At 37.6% G+C, this 24,258-nt stretch overlaps 1 protein-coding gene across 2 annotated transcripts in view; it reads left to right on the forward strand.

The window, feature by feature from the left end:
* GOLM2 (golgi membrane protein 2) overlaps window positions 1–19,335 on the forward strand; it is a 214,438-nt gene extending 195,103 nt beyond the window's left edge. For both annotated transcript variants that reach the window (XM_053718468.1, XM_053718467.1), the window contains one exon: window positions 17,966–19,335. In XM_053718468.1, coding sequence (XP_053574443.1) covers window positions 17,966–18,036 — 71 coding nt within the window. In that variant the 3' untranslated portion in view covers window positions 18,037–19,335. The remainder of the gene's footprint in view (window positions 1–17,965) is intronic.
* The last annotated feature ends 4,923 nt before the right edge of the window (window positions 19,336–24,258 follow it).

A 24,258-nucleotide genomic window follows, 5' to 3' on the forward strand; every position in this document is an offset into this window, starting at 1 on the left:
TATGCATTCATTGGACATTAAATTACTTTCTTGGAAAGTTTTGTTCCTTTTGGCGATCTCTTCTGCCAGAAGAGTCTCTGAATTATCTGCTCTTTCTTGTGAGTCTCCTTTTCTGATTTTTCATCAGGATAAGGCGGTGTTGCGAACTTCTTTTGAATTTTTACCTAAAGTTGTGAATTCCAACAACATTAGTAGAGAAATTGTGGTTCCTTCATTATGTCCTAATCCTAAGAATTCTAAGGAGAAATTGTTGCATTCTTTGGATGTTGTTAGAGCTTTGAAATATTATGTTGAAGCTACTAAGTCTTTCCGAAAGACTTCTAGTCTATTTGTTATCTTTTCCGGTTCTAGAAAAGGCCAGAAAGCTTCTGCCATTTCTCTGGCATCTTGGTTGAAATCTTTAATTCATCATGCCTATGTTGAGTCGGGTAAAACTCCGCCTCAAAGGATTACAGCTCATTCTACTAGGTCAGTTTCTACTTCCTGGGCGTTTAGGAATGAAGCTTCAATTGATCAGATTTGCAAAGCAGCAACTTGGTCCTCTTTGCATACTTTTACTAAATTCTACCATTTTGATGTATTTTCTTCTTCTGAAGCAGTTTTTGGTAGAAAAGTACTTCAGGCAGCGGTTTCAGTTTGAATCTTCTGTTTATGTCTTTTATTAAACTTTATTTTGGGTGTGGATTATTTTCAGCAGGAATTGGCTGTCTTTATTTTATCCCTCCCTCTCTAGTGACTCTTGCGTGGAAAGATCCACATCTTGGGTAATCATTATCCCATACGTCACTAGCTCATGGACTCTTGCTAATTACATGAAAGAAAACATAATTTATGTAAGAACTTACCTGATAAATTCATTTCTTTCATATTAGCAAGAGTCCATGAGGCCCGCCCTTTTTTGTGGTGGTTATGATTTTTTTGTATAAAGCACAATTATTCCAATTCCTTATTTTATATGCTTTCACACTTTTTTCTTATCACCCCACTTCTTGGCTATTCGTTAAACTGATTTGTGGGTGTGGTGAGGGGTGTATTTATAGGCATTTTGAGGTTTGGGAAACTTTGCCCCTCCTGGTAGGAATGTATATCCCATACGTCACTAGCTCATGGACTCTTGCTAATATGAAAGAAATGAATTTATCAGGTAAGTTCTTACATAAATTATGTTTTTTCCATTTCCCTTCGGCTAAATGACTGGGGGTCATGGGTAAGGGAAGTGACACTTAACAGCTTTGCTGTGGTGCTCTTTGCCTCCTCCTGCTGGCTAGGAGTGAATATCCCACTAGTAATTGGAATGATGTCGTGGACTCTCCATATCCAGAATTTTTTTTATCAGGTAAGCATAATTTTTTTTTCTTTCATGATTCAGATAGAGCAAAGCTGTAGAATAGGTAATAAAGGGGTTATCTATCTTTTTAAACAATAGCAATTCTGGAGTAGACTGTCCCTTTTTAATAGTGATTCTAATTCTCCTGAATCAAGTTCTGGGCGGTTTTCTTTAACACACAGATATTGTGAAACTGAATTGCCTGTGTATCAGAAAACACTCCCCATGTAATATATAAAGTATACTCCAAAGCGACCCTGCAAATGAGACTCTGTATTTAAGACCGTACCATTGACTTATCGTCATACATAGTAGAGTCCCTCTCACTGTGCATTTTTAGATGTATATTATAAAGTTATTCAGGTTTCGAAAAAAAATCATCCATCATGAATTCTTTATAGGCTCTACGTTATCAATACAAACTGTAGAATTTTTTTTCTTACGTTATCCCATCTCTCCGCATTGAACACTGATGTGACTTAAAAAAAGAGCTGCCTGCTTGTTCTCAAAAATGTTATGAACCTTTTGATGTTTTTCATGCACATATTTTTTATTTATTTTTTAAACAGCTTTGTGTACAAATCAATTTTTACAAAGGTTCGGAGACGCAGCTCCGGAATGCTAAGTACAACATTAGCTGTAAAATTTTAAGGTAACAGTAACAGAGTATAAAGCTCTTCAATGTTGAACAGCAGCAATCTCTTCCCAAAAATATACAAGATTGAGATATAAGAAATGTCCTCCAAAGCTGCTTGATATTCGTTTAGTGGCCAGATAGACCTGTTAAAAGTATATACTGATAAAAAAAAGGTATACTGATAATTAAAATAATAAATTTTTCTCTTGGTATAGTAATTTTCAACAATGAAACTTTCGAAAAAACATTAGGTCCCGGTCCGCCCGCGCCCAAGTCAGTGATAACCACCTCACTCTTTTTTATTTATCATCTCCCACAACCAGTTATACACAGCCTGTAGCATTAGCCATTTCTTTTAGTTTTATTCTGGACATAGTTAGACCACAACTGCGAGAACTCTGCATAAGAATCCATTTTGTCGTGTTAGAGAGAGTAATATTCTGCTAGCTCTATAATTTCTGAAACTTTCTGGATCCACATCTCTATAGTTGGTACTCCCTTGCTTTTCCAATTTTTGTCTATCAGGAGTTTAACTCCGTTGGTTAAGATTTTAAGTAAATGGATGTATGGCTTATATTTAATTGCTGGGGGGGGCTTGTGTAGGAGCCATATCAGAGGGTCAAGTGGCAGTTGGATTTCTAGTATGGTTTCCACTTCCGAGATCACATCTCTCCAAAGATTCTGGATGATATTGCACTACCACCACATGTGAGCTGTATCACTGTTCACGTGACCACAGCACCAGCATTTGTTACTTTGAGTGTGGAATAGGCGATGGAGTTTCCTCGAGGTGAGGTACCATCTATGTAATAGTTTGTAATTGACCTCCAGGATAGAGGATGAGATTGAAGATCTCATCGTGGCCTGAAGCATTATTGTACTAATTTGGGGCAAAATTATAACTCCCAGATCTCTTTCCCAGCTCTCTAAGTATGGGGGTATGTAACCCGGTGGGGTATGAGTTAAGATTTTGTATATGATTGAGAGTGTATGACGCAAAGGGGGTTTTTGGACACAAAGGGATTCAAAATTGGTTAGGGGCGTGACCATGTTTCTGTAACCTGCATGTGTGGTTATGAAGTGGGTCATTTGTCGGTAGGTAAACCAGTTGGCAAAGCAGTCATGTCCCTTTGAGATTAGCTCTGTTTGAGAAAGTACTGATTAGTTGTTGGTTAATGTATGAATTGTGAAATTCATACATTATATTATACGTGTTCACTATGGCATGGTAGGAATAGGGCCTCACCACAAATTCTCAGTTTTCGATTAGGGATGTCAATGGTGACGGGACTGATGATATGTAATGTGTTGTGTTGATGGTGTGTTCCCATGTCTGATATGTCTCCCGTATCATTGGTTTGTCAGATTTGATTTTTTTTAAATAAGTTTGGGTTGCTCCAGCACAATCTCCCTAAATGTGGTCTGTCCATTATTAGGTGTTCCAGTGGGACCCATCTTTTGTGTTCAAAATGGATATTCTAATCTACTAATCTCTGAAGGAAGATGGCCTGACGATAGGCAGCAAGGTTCGGCACCCCCAGACCTCCCTGTGCTTTGGAAGTTTGCATTATCTGTCTGTTTATTCTAGGTGGTTTTTTGCGCCATATAAAATCGCTAAATGCTTTTTGGAGCAAGGGGAGAAATGCTTTAGGCAAGGGGATCGGCAGAGCCTGGAGGAGGTAGAGAATTCTTGGGAATACGTTCCTTTTGATGACGTCTATGCGTCCTAACCACGATAATTTTTTAGATCCCCATGATGAAAGATCTCTTACTATAGCGTGTTTGATAGGAGTGTAATTCAACTGAAATATGTCGTCTAGTGAGGGTGTGAGGTGTACTCCGAGGTATTTCAAAGAGTGAGAGCACCATGTGAACGTGGTAACTTTTCGAGCGTCCAATAAGGACGATCCGGACATGTTTATGTTTAGTATTTCGGATTTAGACATATTAACAACAAAGTTTGACAAAGATTGAAAAGTATTGAATTTGGTTAGGAGGTGGGGGATCAAATTTTCTGGGTGAGAGTAAAAAGCATGTAGTCCGCGAACATACCTCTGCTCTTCTATACAGGGAGTGCAGAATTATTAGGCAAATGAGTATTTTGACCACATCATCCTCTTTATGCATGTTGTCTTACTCCAAGCTGTATAGGCTCGAAAGCCTACTACCAATTAAGCATATTAGGTGATGTGCATCTCTGTAATGAGAAGGGGTGTGGTCTAATGACATCAACACCCTATATCAGGTGTGCATAATTATTAGGCAACTTCCTTTCCTTTGGCAAAATGGGTCAAAAGAAGGACTTGACAGGCTCAGAAAAGTCAAAAATAGTGAGATATCTTGCAGAGGGATGCAGCACTCTTAAAATTGCAAAGCTTCTGACGCGTGATCATCGAACAATCAAGCGTTTCATTCAAAATAGTCAACAGGGTCGCAAGAAGCGTGTGGAAAAACCAAGGCGCAAAATAACTGCCCATGAACTGAGAAAAGTCAAGCGTGCAGCTGCCAAGATGCCACTTGCCACCAGTTTGGCCATATTTCAGAGCTGCAACATCACTGGAGTGCCCAAAAGCACAAGGTGTGCAATACTCATGGCCAAGGTAAGAAAGGCTGAAAGACGACCACCACTGAACAAGACACACAAACTGAAACATCAAGACTGGGCCAAGAAATATCTCAAGACTGATTTTTCTAAGGTTTTATGGACTGATGAAATGAGAGTGAGTCTTGATGGGCCAGATGGATGGGCCCGTGGCTGGATTGGTAAAGGGCAGAGAGCTCCAGTCCGACTCAGACGCCAGCAAGGTGGAGGTGGAGTACTGGTTTGGGCTGGTATCATCAAAGATGAGCTTGTGGGGCCTTTTCGGGTTGAGGATGGAGTCAAGCTCAACTCCCAGTCCTACTGCCAGTTTCTGGAAGACACCTTCTTCAAGCAGTGGTACAGGAAGAAGTCTGCATCCTTCAAGAAAAACATGATTTTCATGCAGGACAATGCTCCATCACACGCGTCCAAGTACTCCACAGCGTGGCTGGCAAGAAAGGGTATAAAAGAAGAAAATCTAATGACATGGCCTCCTTGTTCACCTGATCTGAACCCCATTGAGAACCTGTGGTCCATCATCAAATGTGAGATTTACAAGGAGGGAAAACAGTACACCTCTCTGAACAGTGTCTGGGAGGCTGTGGTTGCTGCTGCACGCAATGTTGATGGTGAACAGATCAAAACACTGACAGAATCCATGGATGGCAGGCTTTTGAGTGTCCTTGCAAAGAAAGGTGGCTATATTGGTCACTGATTTGTTTTTGTTTTGTTTTTGAATGTCAGAAATGTATATTTGTGAATGTTGAGATGTTATATTGGTTTCACTGGTAAAAATAAATAATTGAAATGGGTATATATTTGTTTTTAGTTAAGTTGCCTAATAATTATGCACAGTAATAGTCACCTGCACACACAGATATCCCCCTAAAATAGCTAAAACTAAAAACAAACTAAAAACTACTTTTGGGTTCATTGAGAACATGGTTGTTGTTCAATAATAAAATTAATCCTCAAAAATACAACTTGCCTAATAATTCTGCACTCCCTGTATTTATACCGGTTATCTGGGGGTTCTGTCTAATTTTACTGCTAGGGTTTCTATAACACATGCGAAAAGGAGTGGGGATAGCGGGCACCCCTGACGTGTCCCGTTGGTAATAGGGAAGGGGGAGGAGAGGGTACCATTAACTAAAATTCTCGCAGTGGGGTGGGAATATAAGGAGAAGATTCTAGTAAGCATCTTCGTTCCTTGTCCCATGTGGTCTAGAGTGGCCCGCATAAAGTCCCAGGCAACACGGTCAAAGGCCTTCTCCGCATCTGTGGATAAGAGGACGGAGGGAATATTTTTAAGTTTGGCATAGTGGATTAAGTTTAAGGCCCTGACCGTGTTGACCTTTGCCTCCCACCGCGGAACGAAACCAACTTGGTCGAGATGTACTATGTCTGGGAGAATTTTATTTAGCCTGTGTGCCAATATTCTAGCGTAAAATTTGATACCGGTGTTTAACAACGATATGGGACGGTAATTTTTGGGGAGGTCTTGTGGTTTATTGGTTTTAGGGATTAATATTATGTGGGCTTCTAGTGCTCTAAGGGAGAAGGACTTACGTTCGTCAATGGATTGGAAATAGTTTAGCATGTGTGGATTCAAGATGTCTTGAAACACAGTGTAATATTTGTGGCTGAAGCCGTCAGGGCCTGGTGCTTTCCCGGTGGGTAAGTTCTTCAGGGCCGATTTTAATTCAGTCAGTAAAATGGGGTCTTCTAGCTGTTCTTTTTGAGAGTCGGTTATGTGTGGTAATTGGAGTTTCTTGAGGAATTCCTCTATTAATTGCGATCTGATCACACTGTGATTTGGTTTGTTGAGATTTGGGTTTTGGATGTTGTATAGCTTTTGAAAGAATGTTTTGAAGGTATGTATAATTTGTTTAGTAGAGTTCTGAGGAAGGCCATTGTTGTCTCTGACCTGCATGATGTATTTCTTGTGAATTTTCTGTCTGATATCTAGCTAAGAGTCTACCTGACTTATTTCTCCCTTCATAATGTTTTTGTTGAGTATATGTTTGTCTTTTATGTGTTTTGTTAAGATGTGAGGCAAGTGTTTGTCTTTCTTGCGTGAGTTTGCTGAGTAGGTCTTTATTCGTTGGTGAGCCCTTATGCAAAGATTCTAAATGCTGTATTAGATTAGTGAGGCAGTTAGTTGTCTTTTGGTCTTGTTTATGTGCGCTTTTATGGCTATTAGTTCTCCCCTAATGACACTCTTGTGGACTTCCCAAAGGGTGTGCGGAGCTATCTCAGAATTGTAGTTAAGTTCAAAGTATTCTAGAATTGCTTTTGAAATTCTGGGGATCATAAAGGGGGTCCATCAACAGGTATTCATCTAGCCTCCATATATAGGCCTAGATTTGGAGTTCGGCGGTAGAAGGGCTGTTAACGCTCCGTGGGCTTTTTTCTGGCCGCACCATAAATTTAACTCTGGTATTGAGAGTTCAAACAAATGCTGCGTTAGGCTCCAAAAAAGGAGCGTAGAGCATTTTTACCGCAAATGCAACTCTCGATACCAGAGTTGCTTACGGACGCGGCCAGCCTCAAAAACGTGCTCGTGCACGATTCTCCCATAGGAAACAATGGGGCTGTTTGAGCTGGAAAAAAAACCTAACACCTGCAAAAAAGCAGCGTTCAGCTCCTAACGCAGCCCCATTGTTTCCTATGGGGAAACACTTCCTACGTCTGCACCTAACACTCTAACATGTACCCCGAGTCTAAACACCCCTAACCTTACACTTATTAACCCCTAATCTGCCGCCCCCGCTATCGCTGACACCTGCATTATATTATTATTAACCCCTAATCTGCCGCTCCGTAAACCGCCGCAATTTACATTATCCCTATGTACCCCTCATCTGCTGCCCCTAACACCGCTGACCCCTATATTATATTTATTAACCCCTAATCTGCCCCCCTCAACGTCGCCGACACCTGCCTACACTTATTAACCCCTAATCTGCCGAGCGGACCTGAGCGCTACTATAATAAAGTTATTAACCCCTAACCCGCCTCACTAACCCTATAATAAATAGTATTAACCCCCTAATCTGCCCTCCCTAACATCGCCGACACCTAACTTCAATTATTAACCCCTAATCTGACGACCGGAGCTCACCGCTATTCTAATAAATTGATTAACCCCTAAAGCTAAGTCTAACCCTAACACTAACACCCCCCTAACTTAAATATAATTTACATCTAACGAAATAAATTAACTCTTATTAAATAAATGATTCCTATTTAAAGCTAAATACTTACCTGTAAAATAAATCCTAATATAGCTACAATATAAATTATAATTATATTGTAGCTATTTTAGGATTAATATTTATTTTACAGGCAACTTTGTAATTATTTTAACCAGGTACAATAGCTATTAAATAGTTAAGAACTATTTAATAGTTACCTAGTTAAAATAATAACAAATTTACCTGTAAAATAAATCCTAACCTAAGATATAATTAAACCTAACACTACCCTATCAATAAAATAATTAAATAAACTACCTACAATTACCTACAATTAACCTAACACTACACTATCAATAAATTAATTAAACACAATTCCTACAAATAAATACAATTAAATAAACTAGCTAAAGTACAAAAAATAAAAAAGAACTAAGTTACAAAAAATAAAAAAATATTTACAAACATAAGAAAAATATTACAACAATTTTAAACTAATTACACCTACTCTAAGCCCCCTAATAAAATAACAAAGACCCCCAAAATAAAAAATTCCCTACCCTATTCTAAATTAAAAAAGTTACAAGCTCTTTTACCTTACCAGCCCTGAACAGGGCCCTTTGCGGGGCACGCCCCAAGAATTTCAGCTCTTTTGCCTGTAAAAGAATAAATACAATACCCCCCCCCCAACATTACAACCCACCACCCACATACCCCTAATCTAACCCAAACCCCCCTTAAATAAACCTAACACTAAGCCCCTGAAGATCTTCCTACCTTGTCTTCACCATCCAGGTATCACCGATCCGTCCTGGCTCCAACATCTTCATCCAACCCAAGCGGGGGTTGGCGATCCATCATCCGGTGCTGAAGAGGTCCAGAAGAGGCTCCAAAGTCTTCCTCCTATCCGGCAAGAAGAGGACATCCGCACCGGCAAACATCTTCTCCAAGCGGCATCTTCGATCTTCTTCCATCCGGTGCGGAGCGGGTCCATCTTGAAGCAGGCGACGCGGATCCATCCTCTTCTTCCGTTGTCTCCCGACTAATGACGGTTCCTTTAAGGGACGTCATCCAAGATGGCGTCCCTCGAATTCCGATTGGCTGATAGGATTCTATCAGCCAATCGGAATTAAGGTAGGAATTTTCTGATTGGCTGATGGAATCAGCCAATCAGAATCAAGTTCAATCCGATTGGCTGATCCAATCAGCCAATCAGATTGAGCTCGCATTCTATTGGCTGATCGGAACAGCCAATAGAATGCGAGCTCAATCTGATTGGCTGATTGGATCAGCCAATCGGATTGAACTTGATTCTGATTGGCTGATTCCATCAGCCAATCAGAAAATTCCTACCTTAATTCCGATTGGCTGATAGAATCCTATCAGCCAATCGGAATTCGAGGGACGCCATCTTGGATGACGTCCCTTAAAGGAACCGTCATTAGTCGGGAGACAACGGAAGAAGAGGATGGATCCGCGTCGCCTGCTTCAAGATGGACCCGCTCCGCACCGGATGGAAGAAGATCGAAGATGCCGCTTGGAGAAGATGTTTGCCGGTCCGGATGTCCTCTTCTTGCCGGATAGGAGGAAGACTTTGGAGCCTCTTCTGGACCTCTTCAGCACCGGATGATGGATCGCCAACCCCCGCTTGGGTTGGATGAAGATGTTGGAGCCAGGACGGATCGGTGATACCTGGATGGTGAAGACAAGGTAGGAAGATCTTCAGGGGCTTAGTGTTAGGTTTATTTAAGGGGGGTTTGGGTTAGATTAGGGGTATGTGGGTGGTGGGTTGTAATGTTGGGGGGGGGGTATTGTATTTATTCTTTTACAGGCAAAAGAGCTGAAATTCTTGGGGCGTGCCCCGCAAAGGGCCCTGTTCAGGGCTGGTAAGGTAAAAGAGCTTGTAACTTTTTAAATTTAGAATAGGGTAGGGAATTTTTTATTTTGGGGGTCTTTGTTATTTTATTAGGGGGCTTAGAGTAGGTGTAATTAGTTTAAAATTGTTGTAATATTTTTCTTATGTTTGTAAATATTTTTTTATTTTTTGTAACTTAGTTCTTTTTTATTTTTTGTACTTTAGCTAGTTTATTTAATTGTATTTATTTGTAGGAATTGTGTTTAATTAATTTATTGATAGTGTAGTGTTAGGTTAATTGTAGGTAATTGTAGGTAGTTTATTTAATTATTTTATTGATAGGGTAGTGTTAGGTTTAATTATATCTTAGGTTAGGATTTATTTTACAGGTAAATTTGTTATTATTTTAACTAGGTAACTATTAAATAGTTCTTAACTATTTAATAGCTATTGTACCTGGTTAAAATAATTACAAAGTTGCCTGTAAAATAAATATTAATCCTAAAATAGCTACAATATAATTATAATTTATATTGTAGCTATATTAGGATTTATTTTACAGGTAAGTATTTAGCTTTAAATAGGAATCATTTATTTAATAAGAGTTAATTTATTTCGTTAGATGTAAATTATATTTAACTTAGGGGGGTGTTAGTGCTAGGGTTAGACTTAGCTTTAGGGGTTAATACTTTTATTAGAATAGCGGTGAGCTCCGGTCGTCAGATTAGGGGTTAATAATTGAAGTTAGGTGTCGGCGATGTTAGGGAGGGCAGATTAGGGGGTTAATACTATTTATTATAGGGTTAGTGAGGCGGGTTAGGGGTTAATAACTTTATTATAGTAGCGCTCAGGTCCGCTCGGCAGATTAGGGGTTAATAAGTGTAGGCAGGTGTCGGCGACGTTGAGGGGGGCAGATTAGGGGTTAATAAATATAATATAGGGGTCGGCGGTGTTAGGGGTAGCAGATTAGGGGTACATAGGGATAACGTAGGTGGCGGCGCTTTGCGGTCGGAAGATTAGGGGTTAATTATTTTAAGTAGCTGGCGGCGACGTTGTGGGGGGCAGGTTAGGGGTTAATAAATATAATATAGGGGTCGGCGGGGTTAGGGGCAGCAGATTAGGGGTACATAAGTATAACGTAGGTGGCGGTCGGCAGATTAGGGGTTAAAAATTTTAATCGAGTGGCGGCGATGTGGGGGGAGCTCGGTTTAGGGGTACATAGGTAGTTTATTGGTGTTAGTGTACTTTAGGGTACAGTAGTTAAGAGCTTTATGAACCGGCGTTAGCCAGAAAGCTCTTAACTCCTGCTATTTTCAGGCGGCTGGAGTTTTGTCGTTAGAGCTCTAACGCTCACTTCAGAAACGACTCTAAATACCGGCGTTAGAAAGATCCCATTGAAAACATAGGATACGCAAATGGCGTAGGGGGATCTGCGGTATGGAAAAGTCGCGGCTGAAAAGTGAGCGTTAGACCCTTTAATCACTGACTCCAAATACCAGCGGGCGGCCAAAACCAGCGTTAGGAGCCTCTAACGCTGGTTTTGACGGCTACCGCCGAACTCCAAATCTAGGCCATAGTCTTTTAAGGGTTTTGAGGGCCATGTCATTGTGCAGAGTATGGAAGCATGGTCTGACCACGTTATTGGTGAAATGTTTGCTGAATTAAACAATGAAAGCCCCCCCAACATCAGAAAACACATAATCTATTCTGGAATAAATCTTGTGGGGGTATGAATAAAATGTGTAATCCCTAAGATGGAGGTGTAGTGTTCTCCATACATCTTGTGCTACTATGTTCTTGAGGTGTAAATGAATTTTTGATATCCTGGAGGTGGGTATAGAGGAATGTCGGGATGAGCAGTCCAAGTCTGGGTCTAAAGCTACGTTAAGGTCCCCACACATAATGAGTATCCCTTTTTGGTGTTCCAGTATTAAGTTTGATATTTTTTTCATAAAGGAGCTGTGTTGGAGGCATACAATGAAACCAGGGTTACTGGTCTGCCATACAAGAGTCCTATCAGGATGAGGAACCTTACCTCTCTGTCTCTGATGGTTTGTATGTCTATGAAGGGGGTATTTTTTTTAATCAGGATTCCCACTCCATGTTTTTTGTTTTGATAATGTGAGGCCCAGTAGCAGGTACCGTATGTGCGTGTGAATGTGTTGGGTTCTCTTCCTTTACAGAAGTGGGTTTCCTGCAAAAATACCAGGTCTGCTTTAGGTCTGTGGAGTTCTTTTGAAACTACTGTTCTTTTGCTGGGGATATTCAGGCCTTTTGCGTTGGCGGAGTATATACTTATGTCGTTGCTAGTATGGGAGTTTGGTTTTGAGTTAGCCATTATCTGGATGGTGAGTGGTGGGTATATGTTGTAAGCGTGGTAACACTCGAATGAGTGTTGGGGCGCAGAGCCACTAAACCCGAAATCTTTCTTTCATGATTCAGATAAAACATACAAATTTAAACAACATTACAATTTACTTCTATTATTTATTTTGCTTCATTTTTTAGATATCCTTATTTGAAGAAAAAGCAATGCACATGGGTGAGCCAATCACATGAGGCTTCTATGTGCAGCAACCAATCGGCAGCTACTGAGCATATCTAGATATGTTTTTATCAAAGAATATCAAGAGAATAAAACAAATTAGATAATAGAAATAATTTAGAAAGATGTTTAAAAATGCATTCTCTTTCTAAATCATGAAAGAAAAAATGTGGGTTTCATGTCCCTTTAAACATACATGTAATAAACATAAAAAAAACAGTTACAAGAAAAAAAACAAGAACAACAAACCTAGTAAATACCAACATTAATAGCTTGTTAGTTATGGGGGTAGCATATCTTGGGTACTACTCATGCTCCTAGGTTGGAGCGTTGGGGGCAATGCAATCACACTTGGCTATTTTGGCTCAATGAGTTATACACCATGAGGGTTAATTTTCTTGTGTTAAACTGATCAGAGTTGCTCCTTTAGCTACCTATCAATACAGTTCTGGGGTGTCATGTTTCATTACTTTATCAGTGTTATGAATTTTGAAATATGAAAAATTAATTTTTATTAATTTTTCAAAAATTAATCTTCAACAATATTTCAAAATATCAATATCAATCTCGAAATATGAACATCAATATTTCAATCTTCAAAAAAATTATATTTTCAAAATATTTCGAAATATGAAAACAAAATTCTCTCTTTTATAATAATTTCTATTTACTACAAATATATGATATCAATATGATAAATATTAATAATATCTCATGCAAGTGCCTCCATCTAATATGTCAGTATATTTATAAGAATCTCAGTAGTGCTCTCCAAATAATATGTCAGTCTATGGCAGGGTTATAATACAATATATTTAATAATTATCCTTTAAAAATAAACCCTCAATCAATATGCATCTACTAGAAACCACAAAATTAATATAAATACCTGAATTATTTTTATTAGTTAATATCTATGAACACATTGGAATATATTTGTATGGATCAGAATGTGAGTCAATACTAAACACGTTTAAAAACTATTAAAATATGCTATGCAGAGTTCATACACGTTTACCTTTAGAACTGGCCTTATTCACAATAGCCTTTCATTCAGAGTTGCATTTAAAATATCACAGTGAGACTTAAGATAGCAGCTACTAATATTCAGCAATACAATTAACAGTGCTAATAAATAATAGGACAATATATATATATATATATATATATATATATATATATATATATATATATATTCAGCTATTTAGCTGCAATTGATTCTAATACAACAATTCTAATTGGGACACTAAAAATACATATATTCTTACTGTAAACCGTTACTTTAAAATGTCTATTTAAACTGGAACAAATTTTTAGTTACTTATAATTATAATCAATTCTAAGATATATATGTATATTCTATATTTTGCACAGCTGAATTATTTAGCATCAAGGATATCTGTTTAACAATACACAGGCTATGAAATACTAGCTTGAAATACAAACTGCTCTCTTAAATCTATCATCAATCTTTTAATACTTTACCAAGATGAACACCAATCGATATCCAATATCTCTCAACAGGTTTAATCTCACCTCAGAATACCAATAAGTATATTTTGCAATCAATGAGAAAAGGTAGACCCGCTTTGCTAGAGTAATGGTATTTCACGCCCAACAAACCAGTTACAAGTCAGCTCAGCAGAATCTGTCCTTCTTCTATCTTGCATTAAGCTTATATGTGTTTCCATCATGGGTGAGAATATGGGAGGCCCTTTTCGGGAAAACCTGCTTTGTTATTGGCCCTTACGGAGCTGATCATCCCATTGGTTACCTGGGAATTTCATTTTTAACAGCCAAAAAGCCTTCTGGCTGTGATTCTTGCATCATAACACCGGGAGCAGCGTGACAAACACAGCAATACATTTACTATCCAACATTTTTAACAAATCATTATTTCTATGAAATGGTTATTCATTAGATCATAACTTCCTGCATCAATCACTCACAATATTAATTATAGCTGGGGCAGCATCATATCATTTCTCTGATTATTTCAATATGAAACAACATGTGTCCCCAACATTATACTATATTAAAGCAAATTAATACTGCTAATTATTCTGAAATTAATGGCATTTATACATCTGTTATATATGTATTCACACAAATACAGCACGTTCTACATCTCCAACAAATTCTGCCTGCATGAATCTTGTCTATGGTCCATCTGAAATAAAAATAAGTGTTATTAATCATTTCTATTTAGGTCCACAAATATTTTTAAAAATACAGATGCTAAGACATTTTATGCTTTAAAAAAAAAAAATATATATATATATATATATATATATATATATGTATACATTCATTTCTATGCAGTATCTTGTATTTATCATCTTTTAGCTCCATCTGGAAAAACATGTTTTATTTATATTTTTATATATATATATATATATATATATATATATATATATATATATATATATATATATATATATATATATATATATATATATATATATATAAACATGGGATTATTACAGTTTCCATTCAAATTATTACAGATTAATATGTCCCGGCTCAATATATATACATATATGGGTTATTTGAATTATTTCAAACACACACATGAAACATTTGCATCATTCCTTTTTCAAGAATAATATATTTTTATTTATGCTATACAGGGATAGTAAATGTTAATTTGTCTGTTCCCTGCACATGGAGACTTCACAGGGGACAATTTACACATGGCTGTTAACAGTCATTTCTTCAACCAACACTGCTCCTCCCCCCAAATCTCATCCTACCTTAAAGAAAATTTCCAGACACTTCGTCTTCACTCACTGCATGGGGTAAAGAGTGCTCTGAAGTTTGCACTTCCTAATTAAGGAGCAAATGTTCTAGTGTCAGAGGGAAACTTTAATTATCTGGTATGGACTTCATTTTCACACTCTAGCTAGAAATGTCTCTTTTGAAATAATCTCTATGAGTGTCTTGTGTAATTGAAGGAAGTGGGGGAGGACTGATTATGGGTTTTAAAACAATCCTTTACATCAGAATTGCTATTCTACAGTACATCTGATAAAATAGACGGCCTCATATATACGCACATCCTTTTTATATTATTTTCATATATATATATATATATATATATATTAGTATATATACATATGTGTCATTGACCTGTACCCTGACAGGCCCATTAGTATATAATGCTTTACAGATATATTGAAGATATATTTGGGGGGTCAGCACAACTCTTATGAGTTCTTAATACCTATATTTAAGAGAAAGTAAGGTAGGATGTTATAACGACATTTCCCCTCCATGCTCGAGGAGCAACCATATCAGAACACGACATGGGGTAACTAACTGTCATATTATATAGCATTGCTATAGCATGTTAAACAACATTGTTACAGTATACTTATCAGGGTCTAGTAGTAAGAGTCCTTTCTGTATCTTGCATCTTGGTTTCTATGTAATGTTGTGCCTCTCGGAGTGAGGGGCGAGAGGACCAAATCAGGATAATTGAGTGTCCAGCTTTTTCCTCTTATTGACTAAGGTCCATTGCGATCTTTGAGGCTTGGGTGCGGTGTTATCTCTAGAAGTATCCGATTCCGGTGGTTTTGGGGTCGGCGGTGGGAAAGAGATGTTAAGACCCTTTGAGAATGCTTCCAAGTCATCCGGTTCTTTATATATGTGGGTCTTGCCATCTTGTTGGACAATGAGGCTAAAGGGGAAGCCCCAGCAGTATCTCACCCGTCTCTCCTTGGGTAATGAAACGTATTTCTCTGCGCCTTTGAATAGTTGAGGGGCATATGTCCTGAAATATTTGGATACTATAGGTCTGAAATGTAATCTCCCGCTGTAACCTGACCTGTTTCCATATTTGTTCTTTCTCCAAATAATTTGTAAATTTGAAGATAATGTCTCTTGGAGGGTTGGGAGGTTTTGTGACAGGCCTCAGCGCCCTATGTGCGCGTTCCATGGAAGATTCTGTGAGTTTAAGAGATGGTATTATATATTCAAATAACTGCAATAGATAAGAGGAAAGGGAATCTTGTGTCTCCTCCTCTGGGACCCCCCGTATCCGCAGGTTACTCCTTCGACTTCTATTGTCTAATTCTTCTACTTTTAGTTGGAGTGATTGTATGAGGATGTCTTGTCTCGCCCTTTGGTGGTTTGAATCTGATACCATGGTGCTTAAAGTGTCCTGTCCTTCCTCAAGGCATTCTATTCTTGACCCCAGTTCGTTGATGTTTTTCTTTAAGGAGGTCATTTCTGTTTTGATAAACAATTTTAGGTCTGCCAGGTCAGATTTGGATGGGAGATGGTCGTTTGAATTTGACTGAGTTGGGTATGTGATGAGGTTTCCTGATTCTGTGCCGGTTGTATGTCTGACATCACTGACTCTTTAGCGATTTCAGCAACATCGCTATCCTGTTTCTGGAAGAAAGAGCTCATTGTGGCTGTGGATGTTGTGAGAGCCCTCTTGTCTGTCTTGGGTTTCTGTCTAGACGCCATTGAGTGAATGCTGTGTTTTTTTGTTGTTGTTTTTTTTTTTTCCCTTTTTTTTCCCTTTTTTCCCCTTTTTTCCCCCACGTGGCTAGGGGAGATGCAATGTCTCAACGGTAAAACATATAGCCTTATTTATAAATGTAGTTCAGTGAGGCTTAATTAAGGGCAAAGGGGCCTGTTGGATTGCATAAGCGTGTCGCAGCAAGGACATATGTTCTCCCTTTCCCTGTTTAGGTATCTTTACTTTGTGGCCTATTTGGATGGGAATTTGTATTGTGGAGGGGGCCCCAAGCTGGTGGAGTTTAGGGAATAACACCCAGAATTACACTTTGTCGGCTCAGCTTAAGAATTTGTGATCCCAGGCAGGCACTTATGTGTTGTAAAGTGGTTAGCCACTCGTATAGCGTGTAGTTTTCCTGAGACTGTAGTTGCTGCTTGGTTATGTTGCCCTAAGATTATGTGCGCTGCATGAAGGCCGCAATGGTGTATCGTTCGTTTTGTGCGTGTGATCCTCCAAGCTGTCAGGCTCTGGGTTTCACTCTCCCGCTCCCCAATCGAGAGAACACCTCCGCAACCACAAAGGCGGCCGTTCCTCTGTTAAACGGGTCTCTTATGTGCGAGTGTGCTGCGGGTAGGTTGTCTCGGGACTCGCTATATCTCCATGTCCCGTATGATAAATATTCAATTATAGCCCCTTACAGGGTCACCAGGTGATCGGGATGTGCCATGAGTCTGTTAGAAGTGGAATTGCCCCTATTTTCTTCAGAATGGAGCTGGTAGTAGAGAATATGCCACGGAGCTAGATCAAAATGCAGCCATGTTGCTACACAGCTACGCTCCGCCCCTTCATGCACATATTTTAATTTTTTATATGGATAATAGTTTCTTTACTTCTGTTATTTTTCATAAATGTTTGTTAAATTATTTTTCATTAATGAAATGTCAGTTGCTAGATTGTTCCACAACAGAAACAGAAAACCTGTCAATTGGTTTATTGGTGTAATCTATGAACATGTCTTGTTGGTGTCTGAGTAATTCCAGTTTACGTTTTTTGTTGTTGTTTTTTTTAACTTTATTTTTTAACTGCCCTAAAGATAAGTAAATGACTCTTGGTTACATCTATGGGACAACAAATAAGATCTAATGACAAGACTGATAAATTGTTTGTTTCACTGCATCTTAAACTGTGAATAGACTTATCTCTTTATTTACCTTGGCCAAATGTCACAAGGGTACACATGGTAAGTTGTGTGATTTATGTATAGAGTTAAGAATTATGTGTTAGCTTATTTTTCTAATGTATAGCATGTGTGGATGCACTAAAAATTTAAATATATTTCTTCATTCATTTTTCAGAAGATGATGATCGTGATGGGCAGGGGGATGCTGCTGAATATCGAAAAGATAGATTTGATGAGACACTGTAACTTTGGGCATGAAACAATTATAACAGATAGCTGGTGGAGCAACAGGTTCTGGGGATTTATTATGGTCAAGTACTCCTTCATTCAAGAGAAGGTTCAAGGACCATAAAAATCTGGATGAGTACTATATGAAAAGATAAAGGCTGTCCTGTGCCTGTTTTGGAAGAATCAGACTGTTATTGGGATGAAAATAAATATAATCAGTGCACACAAACTACTGCCAGCTGGTCCACATTTGGTGTCTTAAGTGGGACTCTAAAGGCCAGTCTCTGCATTCAGTAGAGCTGTAAATAAGTGACTTATCTCATTGAGAACTATGTAGATGTTCCAAATTTGATTTGGATTTCTATTGAAGGTTTTAATTCTAGCGGTCAAGACTTTAACTATATGGACTTTTAATCCTTTGAAAGGACATTGAAAGAAGTAATGTGGCTTGGATTATTGTTTTATGGAAGGTCCTTAGTCCACTTGCTTGATTACTCAAATATACAGGAATTTTTAATTGATCAATTTTTCCTGTATTTTGTAGACTTCTTTAAACAATTTTCAACCTTCATCGTCTAAGGTTTCTCTAAAATAAAGACACTATGTGAAATCTTCATCCAGATAATGGAAGTGTGAGGTGGAGGGATGTCTTTGTAATTTTAAAGCAGGGTCAAATCATCTGTAAGCAACACAGCTTAGCCAAGTAAGTTTCCCTGCAGATATTTGTATATTGCTTGCTTTTTTATATATGTAATTTGTGTAAATAGAATTAATACCTGTATTGTGTGACATCTATAAAAAAACAAAAACTGTCAATCCGTTCCAAATAATATTTCTAACAAATTGTGAATTTTTGTGTAAATTGTATACAATGGCAATTAGAAAAAGCCACTGAGTTTGCCATATAAGACTGCCTTTGATTAACAATACACATATTTAAAAAAAAAAAAGTACAGATTATGTATTTTCTGTCTTGACATACATCCTGCATAGGGCTTTCTTTAACTATGAGCAAAACATAATAAGGCCTCATACATTTTAAAAACTGAAGTCCAAACAGGAGATTTGTTAAGGTAATATGCCTCAAACTATGATTTCAGTCATGGCAATGATTAGATAGTAACAGTGCATGAAGGAAACAAATAGATTTATAGAATTATAACAATGACATCTTTAAGAAGATCCTTAAATTATGTAACTATTTGTTTATTTTTATGTACAGAGCTCTGCTCAGCCTTTCAGTTTGGATCTCATCCAATGTTTGTGTTTTGTCCTGATGCTCACTTGGGGTGGTGCTAATAAAGGTGGTCAAGTCATTATGTGTGTTTTCTTAACTGTTCATTTTCTGTATGAGATCCACAGAAGAAAATTAGTTTCCCAGAACTTGAGAATGATGGTTCTGTTTGACAAGAAGTGAATGGCATTCTACTTTTAAGGATTTTTTTTATTTCAAAGTGCTTATGCTAAAATTAAATGCTTTAATTTGATAGAACATGTAATGTTTGCATTGTGTCCCCTTTTTAACTAACCCTTCAAAACAGTTAAACAAATAGCCAGTCCCACACTGGAGACAGACCATACTACAGCTCCTGAGCATGTTGTAAACGGTGAGTCATTTAGGAGTGGCATACAAATGTAGTCACTAATTACATAAACCTGCTCTGAAGAACTGTTGCTATAGTTACCAGGTATGCATGCTCACTAAGTAAGTATGATTGGTAGTATTGTATAGACACACTTAATTCATATATTTTTTTTCTATGTATGATTACAGCATTTCATGGAAATGCATTCAGTACCCATATTTATCCTCATCAAAGTGATATCTCAAGATGTTTTTAAACTTCTTGTTGTTTATACTAATATACATACTAGATACACTATAATTTTCATACAAATAGAAATTTGAGTTTCTTGTGCATTATTACCACTATTAAAGGGATAGTAAACCCCAACATTTTCTTTTATGATTCAGATACAACATACAATTTTAAACAACTTTCCAATTTAATTATATTATCAAATCTTCTTAATTCTCTTGGTATCCATTGCTGAAGGAACAGCATTGCACTACTGACAGGAAGCTGAAAATATCTATTTAGCCAATCACAAGAGACAAATGTGTGCAGGCACCAATTAGCAGCAGCTCCCACTAGTGTATTATATGTGCGTATAAGTATGAAAACTGTTATATCTACAACGTATGATTCATACTTTAGGGAGTCCCAAATTAAAATACTACACAGATTCTACATAACACCAAAAATGGCTTCAAAATCGTTTAAGTGTGAAAAGAGATGTACTAAATGTAATTATATAGATCCCAATTTAAAACATCTTCTATGGGATTGCCCAAAAATTAAACAATATTGGGCAAAGATTAGCTTTTGGGCGAGTAAGATTTTTAAATATAAGATTAATCTAAACTTTTTGAATGTAATACTCGCATCCAATAGACAAGTTAAACAAGAAAATACCAAACTGATGACTATGATAATTTTATCAGGAAGGAGATGTATAATGAAAAGATGGATCTCAAAGAGAGGACCTAATTTGAAGGAATTTCAGAATACTTTGATGGAACAAATGAATATAGAATTTTTTGACGTAATGTATGATAAGGATATAAGAGTTGAGGAATATAAAAAAAAAAAATGGGATGGATTTATAAATGCTTTAGAAACACATGTAAAAAATAAAGTTATGTTGTTATTGGAAACATAACTGTAGAATAATTCTATAATTGAGTTGGGACATAAGGACAGAAAACAGAGTAAAAGCTTGGGAGTCTGTAAAAAGGAAGGGAAGGAAAGGAAAGAGGAAAGGGAGAAGAGAAAAAGAAAAGAAAACTATTAAGTAAATGTCGGTAAAGAAGCCGTTAAACTTATTTAGGAACTAAAGATAAGGGACTTATCCCCCCAGGGCTATATTTTTGTTCAAATTAGGTCCAGGAAGGGAAATAAGACAGAAGTACGAAAGTATTTATGCAGCTTAAGTGACAGGAAATAGTGCTATTGATAAATTGGTATGAGGTTAATGGATGGGAAATTTTGTTCTATAAAAGTTAGTAGGAGAATAAAGGTCTTTGATAATTTTAATACTGGTTAAGTCAGAAATGTAGTAACGTATAGACTACGTGACTAAGTTTGATGTTTTTTGCTCTTGGAAGTATTATGCAGTCGTAAATAGTAATATTACATTTATATAGAAGAAATATCATGTATTGATATATTTTCTATTGGACTTATGTGTGTTTAAGAATGTAAATGTTTGTTGTATTTAACTGAATTTTCATAATAAAAAAAATAAAAATAAATAAAAATATCTATTTAGCCAATCACAAGAGACAAATGTGTGCAGGCACCAATTAGCAGCAGCTCCCACTAGTGTATTATATGTGCGTATTCATTTTTTAACAAGGGATACTAAGAGAACGATACACATTTGAAAATAGAAGTGAATTTAAAAGGGTCTTAAAATGACATGCTCTATCTGAATATTGCAAGTTTAATTTTGACTTTCCTATCCCTTTAATCCCAGATTTTTCTTTTTTTTATCATCTTTCCTGGACTCCGCACTTCTCCCATTTCTTAAAGGGGTATACGAATGCGAAAAGAAAATGCTTCAATATGTTAGAGTATTTAAATATTACACTATTGCTTGTAAATAACACTGTTCAAACCCTGCAACAGAATTATTTTATTTTCTAGCTCCAAAACAGCAGTGCACTACTGGAAGCTAGCTAAAAACATCTGGCGAGCCAATGACAAGAGACAAATATACATAGCCAACAATCCCAGTAGTATAGGATAGCAAGTGACAATGGATACAAAGTAAGGAGTCGATCACAATCCTTTAGAAAAGCTTATCAAATGATTTATCTACAAAAATCCCCATACACTTTAATGATACTTTTCTGTTGATAATGGTTTGATAAGTTTTTTTCTCTAAAGGATTGTGACTGACGCTTAAATTTGAAATAAGACGTCCATTTAAATGTTTTAAAATGACATGCTCTATATAAATCAAGCAAGTACAATGTTTACATTCTTTCCATTTAAATTTAATTTACAGACTTTAGATATTATCTATAACTCAGAATTACTTCAGCTTTTTTTACAATGCTCCTTCCTGTCAAATTACATAAAACCTCATGTAACAGTATTGTCCAGTATAAGCAATAACCAAAAAAACTCTCTAGATACAACAGAGTATAAATAATAGTATGATGAAGAAAGTACTCCCCTTATACGTAGACTGCTGCCGTCCCACAGTCTCTCCTAAAACCGTCAAACAGATACTCGAAATAGGAGGTGCTGTACCAGGGGTGTGTGTAGAAAATGTTAGAAACTCCTTAGGCACTCTCCAATTTGATCACAAAGTTTGTGGTTTCTCATCAACACTATGTAGCAACAATCAACTTTATTATCTCAACAAGTTTCAGTGGTATTTCAGCTCTTCTGTTTTAACCTCTTTAAAGAGACTTAGAAATATTATTTTCAGAAATTTGTAGAGTGCCAACAGATTACGCAGCGCTGTAAACTTAGTCGCTATACAGGATAACTTTTGTAGGGATCAAGTGGATAGGTTGCCCTGCTGAGAGTTGCACTGTTGTAGTCGGCTCTTATGAAGGCGATCTGCAAACAGCTTGGCTCATAGTCCTACAATGGGGTTCAAGGGGAAAGCAATGGAGTTAGGAAAGGTTAGTGTAGATTGTATGCATTCCTGAATAGTAGAGTCTTTAGGGAGTGCTTGAAGCTGTTAAAGCTAGGGGAGAGTCTTGTGGAGCGAGGCAGGGAGTTCCACAAGATGGGGGACAGTCTGGAAAAGTCTTGTAAGCGGGAATGTGAGGAAGTAACAGGAGAGTAGGAGATTGTGAGCAGATCGAAGGGGACGGGAGGGAGAGTATCTGGAGACAAGTTCTGAAATGTAGGGGGGAGCAGTGCAGTTGAGGCTTTGTATGTCAGAGTGAGGATTTTGTGTTTAATCCTAGAGGCAAGAGGAAGCCAGTAGAGCAACGCAAAGGAAGATGATATATAAAAGACAAAACAAAGGGGCGCCTCATGTGTAGTATCATCAAATAAGCACAAAGCCACAGAAAAAAGCCAAATGGGTACTCACAAGGCTCTGGAGCACACCTATGTGCTTGTAGGGACAGGCTGCAGATTTTATCAGGTGTGACAGCTCACCCACAGAGGATATCGGTCATTAAATGTTAGATGAGCACACTTATGTGCTAGTAGGAGCAAGCTGGCATATTATGGTAAGGTGTGTCAGCTCACCACCAAGGGACTTTTCCTTAGGATGCAATATCCAAAAGTGGCAGACTTCTGTGTGTTAGGTTCCACTCCAAGCAGGTGCAGGCAGGTAAAATCACTCACGAGTATTTTTACAAATTAAAAAATACTATTTATTAAAAACAAATTTAAATACATGTACAAAGGAGTGAACTAGGGGCATACAGTCAAGCCCCCTGTAAATGCAACGCGTTTCTCGGCTCATACGCTGTTTCCTCAGGCATATTTCTCCAACATAGGTGTGTCCGGTCCACGGCGTCATCCTTACTTGTGGGATATTCTCCTCCCCAACAGGAAATGGCAAAGAGCCCAGCAAAGCTGGTCACATGATCCCTCCTAGGCTCCGCCTACCCCAGTCATTCTCTTTGCCGTTGTACAGGCAACATCTCCACGGAGATGGCTTAGAGTTTTTTAGTGTTTAACTGTAGTTTTTCATTATTCAATCAAGAGTTTGTTATTTTCAAATAGTGCTGGTACGTACTATTTACTCAGAAACAGAAAAGAGATGAAGAATTCTGTTTGTATGAGGAAAATGATTTTAGCAACCGTAACTAAAATCCATGGCTGTTCCACACAGGACTGTTGAGAGCATTAACTTCAGTTGGGGGAACAGTTTGCAGTCTTTGCTGCTCGAGGTATGACACATTATAACAAGACGATGTAATGCTGGAAGCTGTCATTTTCCCTATGGGATCCGGTAAGCCATGTTTATTACGATTGTAAATAAGGGCTTCACAAGGGCTTATTTAGACTGTAGACATTTTTTGGGCTAAATCGATTGAATTAACACTTATTTAGCCTTGAGGAATCATTTATTCTGGGTATTTTGATATAATAATATCGGCAGGCACTGTTTTAGACACCTTATTCTTTAGGGGCTTTCCCAAAGCATAGGCAGAGTCTCATTTTCGCGCCGGTGTTGCGCACTTGTTTTTGAGAGGCA

Source organism: Bombina bombina, chromosome 6 (assembly GCF_027579735.1).
Source record: "Bombina bombina isolate aBomBom1 chromosome 6, aBomBom1.pri, whole genome shotgun sequence".
NCBI lineage: Eukaryota > Metazoa > Chordata > Amphibia > Anura > Bombinatoridae > Bombina > Bombina bombina.